A 9425-nucleotide genomic window follows, 5' to 3' on the forward strand; every position below is an offset into this window, starting at 1 on the left:
CCTCCTCTTTCTCATCCCTCCCCTCTCCTCCTCTCTCCCTCCCTCCTCTTCTCATCCCCTCCTCCTCTCTCATCCCCTCCTCCTCCTCCCCTCTCATCCCCTCCTCCTCCTCTCTCATCCCCTCCTCCCCCCTCTCATCCCCTCCTCCTCCCTCTCCTCTCATCCCCTCCTCCTCCTCTCTCATCCCTCCCCTCTCATCCCCTCCCTCCTCTCTCCCCTCCCTCCCCCCTCTCATCCCCTCCTCATCCCCTCCTCCTCTCTCATCCCCCCCTCTCATCCCCTCCTCCTCGTCTCTCATCCCTCCCCTCTCATCCCCTCCTCCTCCTCTCTCATCCCTCCCCTCTCATCCCCTCCTCCTCTCATCCCTCCCTCATCCCCTCCCCTCTCATCCCCTCCTCCTCCTCTCTCATCCCCTCCTCCTCCTCATCCCCTCCTCCTCCTCTCTCTCATCCCTCCCCTCTCATCCCCTCCTCCTCCCCTCCCCTCTCATCCCCTCCTCCTCCTCTCTCATCCCCTCCTCCTCCTCTCTCATCCCCTCCTCCTCCTCTCTCATCCCTCCCCTCCCTCCCCTCTCATCCCCTCCTCCTCCCCTCCCCTCATCCCCTCCTCCTCCTCTCTCCTCCCTCCCCTCTCATCCCCTCCTCCTCCTCTCTCTCAGTCCCAGGGTCGTAGTGAGATTCTACTCAGTCTACAGAAGGTGTTGAATGGTCTTGGTGGAGCAGCAGCCTCTTGCCATAGAGACATCTATAAAAACGCTCGTTCCCTACTCACAGACCGCTCCATGGCTGTGCGCTGTGCTGTGGCTAAGGTTAGTGAATACTGAGCAACAGTCCACATTGCGAAAGGGCTCAGATATAATGATAACCATCGGCCGGCGGGAGAGACGATGGCCATCGGCCGGCGGGAGAAACGAGGGCCATCGGCCGGCGGGAGGACGAGGGCCATCGGCCGGCGGGAGAGACGAGGGCCATCGGCCGGCGGGAGAGACGATGGCCATCGGCCGGCGGGAGAGACGATGGCCATCGGCCGGCGGGAGAGACGATGGCCATCGGCCGGCGGGAGAGACGATGGCCATCGGCCGGCGGGAGAGACGATGGCCATCGGCCGGCGGGAGAGACGATGGCCATCGGCCGGCGGGAGAGACGATGGCCATCGGCCGGCGCGTTCAATTGGACCACATATCTGGAGAATGTATCTACTCTGTGCTTCAAGGCCCTGAAAGGATCTAACGATTAACTCGGTCTCTCTGGTCCTCTCTGTCTCTCTCTGTCTCTCTCTGTCTCTCTCTTTCTTTCTTTCTCTCACTCTGTCCTCTCTGTCTATAGTGTCTGCTCGAGCTGCAGAATGAGGCTGTCTTCATGTGGACCACCGAGCTGGAGAACGTAGCTACTCTGTGCTTCAAGGCCCTGGAAGGATCGAACTATGGAGTGAGGGTAGCCGTATCCAAACTACTAGGAACCGTCATGGCCACGGCCCTGATGCCCAAACAAGCTGCAGGTTAGGAGCATGCTCTAATGGGGTTTCTTTGTGAGGTTTGACATGTTAGTCATTTAGCTGACGCTCTTATCCAGAGCCAATAACCGTTAGTCTATTCATCTGCTGTGGGATTCATCGAGGGGCTCTCTGATGGGTCTCGTTGATAATATCGAGGGGCTCTCTGATGGGTCTCGTTGATAATATCGAGGGGCTCTGATGGGTCTCGTTGATAATATCGAGGGGCTCTGATGGGTCTCGTTGATAATATCGAGGGGCTCTGATGGGTCTCGTTGATAATATCGAGGGCTCTGATGGGTCTCGTTGATAATATCGAGGGGCTCTGATGGGTCTTGATAATATCGAGGGGCTCTGATGGGTCTCGTTGATATCAAGGGGATGGGTCTCTGATGGGTCTCGTTGATAATATCGAGGGCTCTCTGATGGGTCTCGTTGATAATATCGAGGGGGGTCTCTGATGGGTCTGATGGGTCGTTGATAATATCGAGGGGATGGGTCTCTCTGATGGGTCTCGTTGATAATATCGAGGGGCTCTGATGGGTCTCGTTGATAATATCGAGGGGCTCTGATGGGTCTCGTTGATAATATCGAGGGGCTCTGATGGGTCTCGTTGATAATATCGAGGGGCTCTGATGGGTCTCGTTGATAATATCGAGGGGCTCTGATGGGTCTCGTTGATAATATCGAGGGGCTCTGATGGGTCTCGTTGATAATATCGAGGGGCTCTGATGGGTCTCAGTGGGGGTTGAGATCCCAGTGGAGGGGGGGGATGAGATCCCAGTGGGGGGGGGGGGGGGGGATGAGATCCCAGTGGGGGGATGAGATCCCAGTTTGAGTCCCTTTATTAATATATATGTGTCTTAGTCATTATTAATATACATGTCTTAGTCATTTTCAAGCTGCAGAAGTGGTGCTTTCCTAATGCTGGTGTTTCCATGTTCCTCGTGTATTTCATTCTAGGCTATAGACTATATTAACATTCACAAACAGACCTCCAAACCCTGTATCTCAGAGCCCTCCAAACCCTGTATCTCAGAGCCCTCCAAACCCTGTGCTGACTGACGATCACATCTCAGAGCCCTCCAAACCCTGTATCTCAGAGCCCTCCAAACCCTGTATCTCAGAGCCCTCCAAACCCTGTATCTCAGAGCCCTCCAAACCCTGTATCTCAGAGCCCTCCAAACCCTGTGCTGACTGACGATCACATCTCAGAGCCCTCCAAACCCTGTATCTCAGAGCCCTCCAAACCCTGTATCTCAGAGCCCTCCAAACCCTGTATCTCAGAGCCCTCCAAACCCTGTATCTCAGAGCCCTCCAAACCCTGTGCTGACTGACGATCACATCTCAGAGCCCTCCAAACCCTGTGCTGACTGACGATCACATCTCAGAGCCCTCCATACCCTGTATCTCAGAGCCCTCCATACCCTGTGCTGACTGACGATCACATCTCAGAGCCCTCCATACCCTGTATCTCAGAGCCCTCCATACCCTGTGCTGACTGACGATCACATCTCAGAGCCCTCCAAACCCTGTGCTTAACCAATATCACTGGTACCCCACCCCCTCTGACCTCTGTCCCTACGCTATGTTACCGTCTCCTCTAGTGATGCGTCAAAACGTGAAACGTGCCACACTGGACGAGGTGTTGGAGCTGATGGCTACAGGCTTCCTAAGAGGGGGGTCTGGCTTCCTGAAGAGCGGGGGGGAGATGCTGAAGGGAGGGGGCTCTGTCAGCAGGGAGGTACGGGTGGGAGTCACACAGGTACGTAGAAGGCCCTCCCGTTTGGGTAGGTTGTTGAATAATAATGTGCTTGTTTGAGACGTGACGACATCGCTGTCCGACTGGAGAATCACAGATCTACAAATCACATTCATCCCCAGTAACTGATCATTATGTGATGAAGAGGAGTGATTCTGCACAGTCAGACAGCTCAATCTGATCCCCTCAAACACGCTGATTGGTGTGTGGTACCAGTGATATTGGTGTGTGGTACCAGTGATATTGGTGTGTGGTACCAGTGATATTGGTGTGTGGTACCAGTGATATTGGTGTGTGGTACCAGTGATATTGGTGTGTGGTACCAGTGATATTGGTGTCTGGTACCAGTGATATTGGTGTCTGGTACCAGTGATATTGGTGTCTGGTACCAGTGATATTGGTGTGTGGTACCAGCGATATTGGTGTGTGGTACCAGCGATATTGGTGTGTGGTACCAGCGATATTGGTGTGTGGTACCAGTGATATTGGGGTGTGGTACCAGCGATATTGGGGTGTGTGTGGTACCAGCGATATTGGGGTGTGTGTGGTACCAGCGATATTGGGGTGTGTGTGGTACCAGAGATATTGGGGTGTGTGTGGTACCAGAGATATTGGGGGGTGTGTGGTACCAGCGATATTGGGGTGTGTGTGGTACCAGCGATATTGGGGTGTGTGTGTGGTACCAGTGATATTGGGGGGTGTGTGTGGTACCAGCGATATTGGTGTGTGTGTGTGGTACCAGTGATATTGGGGGGTGTGTGTGGTACCAGTGATATTGGGGGGTGTGTCTGGTACCAGTGATATTGGTGTGTGGTACCAGTGATATTGGTGTGTGGTACCAGCGATATTGGTGTATGTGTGTGTGGTACCAGCGATATTGGTGTATGTGTGTGTGGTACCAGCGATATTGGTGTGTGTGTGTGTGTGTGTGGTACCAGCGGTGTGTGTGTGTGTGGTACCAGTGATATTGGGGTGTGGTACCAGTGATATTGGGGTGTGTGTGGTACCAGTGATATTGGGGTGTGTGTGGTACCAGTGATATTGGGGTGTGTGTGGTACCAGTGATATTGGGGTGTGTGTGGTACCAGTGATATTGGGGTGTGTGTGTGTGTGTGTGTGTGTGTGTGTGTGTGTGTGTGTGTGTGTGTGTGTGTGTGTGTGTGTGTGTGTGTGTGTGTGTGTGTGTGGTACCAGCGATATTGGGGTGTGTGTGTGGTACCAGCGATATTGGGGTGTGTGTGTGTGTGTGTGTTGGACCAGCGATATTGGGGTGTGGTACCAGTGATATTGGTGTCTGGTACCAGTGATATTTGGGTGTGTGTGGTACCAGCGATATTGGTGTGTGGTACCAGCGATATTGGTGTGTGGTACCAGTGATATTGGTGTGTGGTACCAGTGATATTGGGGTGTGTGTGTGTGTGTGTGTGTGTGTGTGTGTGTGTGTGTGTGTGTGTGTGTGTGTGTGTGTGTGTGTGTGTGTGTGTGTGTGTGTGTGTGTGTGTGTGTGTGTGTGTGTGTGTGTGTGTGTGGTACCAGCGATATTGGGGTGTGTGTGTGTGTGGTACCAGCGATATTGGTGTGTGTGTGTGTGTGGTAACAGCGATATTGGTGTGTGTGTGGTACCAGCGATATTGGTGTGTGTGTGGTACCAGCGATATTGGGGTGTGTGTGTGTGTGTGTGTGTGTGGTACCAGCGATATTGGGGTGTGTGTGTGTGGTACCAGCGATATTGGTGTGTGGTACCAGCGATATTGGGGGTGTGTGGTACCAATGATATTGGGGGTGTGGTACCAGTGATATTGGGGGGTGTGGTACCAGTGATATTGGGGGGGGGGTGTGGTACCAGTGATATTGGGGGGGTGTGGTACCAGTGATATTGGGGTGTGGTACCAGTGATATTGGGGTGTGTGTGGTACCAGTGATATTGGGGTGTGTGTGGTACCAGTGATATTGGGGTGTGTGTGGTACCAGTGATATTGGGGTGTGTCTGGTACCAGTGATATTGGGGTGTCTGTGTGTGTGTGTGTGTGTGTGGGGTGTGTGTGTGTGTGTGTGTGTGTGTGTGTGGTACCAGCGATATTGGGGTGTGTGTGTACCAGCGATATTGGGGTGTGTGGTACCAGCGATATTGGGGTGTGGTACCAGTGATATTGGTGTCTGGTACCAGTGATATTTGGGTGTGTGGTACCAGTGATATTGGTGTGTGGTACCAGCGATATTGGTGTGTGTACCAGTGATATTGGTGTGTGGTACCAGTGATATTGGGGTGTGTGTGTGGTGTGTGTGTGTGTGTGTGTGTGGTGTGTGTGTGTGTGGTACCAGCGATATTGGGGTGGGTGTGGTACCAGTGATATTGGGGTGTGTGTGTGTGTGGTACCAGTGATATTGGTGTGTGTGTGGTACCAGTGATATTGGTGTGTGTGTGGTACCAGTGATATTGGTGTCTGGTACCAGTGATATTGGGGTGTGTGTGTGAGTGTCTGGTGGTACCAGTGATATTGGGGTGTGTGTGTGGTACCAGTGATATTGGTGTGTGGTACCAGCGATATTGGGGTGTGTGTCTGGTACCAGTGATATTGGTGTGTGTGTGGTACCAGTGATATTGGGGGGTGTGTATTGGGGGGGTGGTACCAGTGATATTGGGGGGTGTGGTACCAGTGATATTGGGGTGTGTGTGATATTGTGTGGTACCAGTGATATTGGGGTGTGTGTGGTACCAGTGATATTGGGGTGTGGTGTGATATTGGGGGGTGTACCAGTGATATTGGGGGGGGTGTGTACCAGTGATATTGGGGGGTGTGGTACCAGTGATATTGGGGTGTGGTACCAGTGATATTGGGGTGTGGTACCAGCGATATTGGTGTGTCTGGTACCAGCGATATTGGTGTGTCTGGTACCAGCGATATTGGTGTGTCTGGTACCAGCGATATTGGTGTGTCTGGTACCAGCGATATTGGTGTGTCTGGTACCAGCGATATTGGGGTGTCTGGTACCAGCGATATTGGGGTGTGTGTGGGGTGTCTGGTACCAGCGATATTGGGGTGTGTGTGGGTACCATTGATGTCTGGGGTGATATTGGGTGTGTGGTACCAGTGATATTGGGGTGTGTGTGTGGTACCAGTGATATTGGGGTGTGGTACCAGTGATATTGGGGTGTGGTACCAGTGATATTGGGGTGGGTGTGGTACCAGTGATATTGGGGTGTGGTACCAGTGATATTGGGGTGTGTGGTACCAGTGATATTGGGGTGAGTGTGGTACCAGTGATATTGGGGTGTGGTACCAGTGATATTGGGGTGTGTGTGGTACCAGTGATATTGGGGTGTGTGTGGTACCAGTGATATTGGGGTGGGTGTGGTACCAGTGATATTGGGGTGTGTGTGTGTGTGGTACCAGTGATATTGGGGTGTGTGTGGTACCAGTGATATTGGTGTCTGGTACCAGTGATATTGGGGTGAGTGTCTGGTACCAGTGATATTGGTGTGAGTGTGGTACCAGTGATAGTGGGGTGTGTGTGTGGTACCAGTGATATTGGGGTGTGTGTGTGTGGTACCAGTGATATTGGGGTGTGTGTGTGTGGTACCAGTGATATTGGGGTGTGTGTGTGGTACCAGTGATATTGGGGTGTGTGTGGTACCAGTGATAGTGGGGTGTGTGTGGTACCAGTGATATTGGGGTGTGTGTGTGTGTGGTACCAGTGATATTGGGGTGTGTGTGTGTGGTACCAGTGATATTGGGGTGTGTGTGTGTGGTACCAGTGATATTGGGGTGTGTGTGTGTGTGGTACCAGTGATATTGGGGTGTGTGTGTGTGGTACCAGTGATATTGGGGTGTGTGTGTGTGTGGTACCAGTGATATTGGGGTGTGTGTGTGTGGTACCAGTGATATTGGGGTGTGTGTGGTACCAGTGATATTGGGGTGTGTGTGGTACCAGTGATATTGGGGTGTGTGTGATATTGGGGTGTGTGTGTGGTACCAGTGATATTGGGGTGTGTGTGGTACCAGTGATATTGGGGTGTGTGTGTGGTACCAGTGATATTGGGGTGTGTGTGGTACCAGTGATATTGGGGTGTGTGTGGTACCAGTGATATTGGGGTGTGTGTGGTACCAGTGATATTGGGGTGTGTGTGTGTGTGGTACCAGTGATATTGGGGTGTGTGTGGTACCAGTGATATTGGGGTGTGTGTGTGTGTGGTACCAGTGATATTGGGGTGTGTGTGTGTGTGGTACCAGTGATATTGGGTGTGTGTGTGTGTGGTACCAGTGATATTGGGGTGTGTGTGGTACCAGTGATATTGGGGTGTGTGTGTGTGGTACCAGTGATATTGGGGTGTGTGTGTGTGTGGTACCAGTGATATTGGGGTGTGTGTGGTACCAGTGATATTGGTGTGTGTGTGTGTGTGTGTGTGTGTGGTACCAGTGATATTGGGGTGTGTGTGTGTGTGTGGTACCAGCGATATTGGGGTGGGTGTGTGGTACCAGTGATATTGGGGTGTGTGTGTGTGTGGTACCAGCGATATTGGGGTGGGTGTGTGGTACCAGTGATATTGGGGTGTGTGTGTGTGTGGTACCAGCGATATTGGGGTGGGTGTGTGGTACCAGTGATATTGGGGTGTGTGTGTGTGTGGTACCAGCGATATTGGGGTGGGTGTGTGGTACCAGTGATATTGGGGTGTGTGTGTGTGGTACCAGTGATATTGGTGTGTGTGTGTGTGGTACCAGTGATATTGGTGTGTGTGTGTGTGGTACCAGTGATATTGGGGTGTGTGTGTGGTACCAGTGATATTGGGGTGTGGTACCAGTGATATTGGGGTGTGGTACCAGTGATATTGGGGTGGGTGTGTGTGTGGTACCAGTGATATTGGGGGTGTGTGTGTGGTACCAGTGATATTGGGGGTGTGTGTGTGGTACCAGTGATATTGGGGGTGTGTGTGTGGTACCAGTGATATTGGGGGTGTGTGTGTGGTACCAGTGATATTGGGGGTGTGTGTGTGGTACCAGTGATATTGGGGGGTGTGTGTGTGGTACCAGTGATATTGGGGGGTGTGTGTGGGTACCAGTGATATTGGGGGTGTGTGTGTGGTACCAGTGATATTGGGGGTGTGTGTGTGGTACCAGTGATATTGGGGGTGTGTGTGTGGTACCAGTGATATTGGGGGTGTGTGTGTGGTACCAGTGATATTGGGGGGTGTGTGTGTGGTACCAGCGATATTGGGGTGAGTGTAATAACAGTCATAACAAGGTGATGATGTAATCGTGTAATGTTCCTTCTCTTTTCCAATAGGCATATGTTGTATTCGTGACCACGCTGGGCGGCCAGTGGCTGGAGCGGAACTTTGCCACGTTCCTGTCTCATGTCCTGGACCTGGTCAGCCACCCGCGGGCCACCCAGACACACGTGGAGGCGGTGAGTAGCATTATGCTGTCCATGCTAGGGAAGTTAGCATAACTATTGCTATGGGAGTTTTCAATGAAAATCACATAGCATTATGCTGTCCGTGCTAGGGAAGTTAGCATTGTGTTAGCATAACTATTGCTATGGGAGTTTTCAATGAAAATCACATAGCATTATGCTGTCCGTGCTAGGGAAGTTAGCATTGTGTTAGCATAACTATTGCTATGGGAGTTTTCAATGAAAATCACATAGCATTATGCTGTCTGTGCTAGGGAAGTTAGCATTGATTTGATTTGATTTGACATAGCATTATGCTGTCCGTGCTAGGGAAGTTAGCATTGTGTTAGCATAACTATTGCTATGGGATTTTTCAATGAAAATCACATAGCATTATGCTGTCCGTGCTAGGGAAGTTAGCATTGTGTTAGCATGCATACATGTATACACATACATTCTAAAATCTGCATAAAACATTACATTTCCTACTGTAGGTGTGTTTTCATCAAACATACTTTTTGCAGATAAAAGACTGTGTGTGATGACATGGTACACCTAAAAATAACTTTTACCGTTAAATTCTCATGTACCGAATGAGAAATACAAGTTACATGGGTTTCCATGGCATTTTCAACTCAGATACGTAAGGACGTAAATAACAGTGAATAATTACAGTAGAGGGGCTATGTACAGTAACCAGGCTATATACAGTAACCAGGCTATATACAGTAACCAGGCTATATACAGTAGAGGGGCTATATACAGTAACCAGGCTATATAC

The 9425-nt window shown here is 51.3% G+C and overlaps 1 protein-coding gene across 4 annotated transcripts in view; it reads left to right on the forward strand.

Annotated features, from left to right (window-relative positions):
- heatr5b (HEAT repeat containing 5B) overlaps positions 1-9425 on the forward strand; it is an 85083-nt gene that overhangs the window by 12214 nt on the left and 63444 nt on the right. For all 4 annotated transcript variants that reach the window (XM_046368417.1, XM_046368418.1, XM_046368419.1 and 1 more), the window contains exons 5-8: positions 659-808; positions 1326-1497; positions 3099-3256; positions 8537-8659. In XM_046368417.1, the coding sequence (XP_046224373.1) occupies positions 659-808; positions 1326-1497; positions 3099-3256; positions 8537-8659 (603 nt within the window). The remainder of the gene's footprint in view (positions 1-658; positions 809-1325; positions 1498-3098; positions 3257-8536; positions 8660-9425) is intronic.

Source organism: Oncorhynchus gorbuscha, linkage group LG11 (genome assembly GCF_021184085.1).
Source record: "Oncorhynchus gorbuscha isolate QuinsamMale2020 ecotype Even-year linkage group LG11, OgorEven_v1.0, whole genome shotgun sequence".
In the NCBI taxonomy this organism is placed as follows: Eukaryota; Metazoa; Chordata; class Actinopteri; order Salmoniformes; family Salmonidae; genus Oncorhynchus; species Oncorhynchus gorbuscha.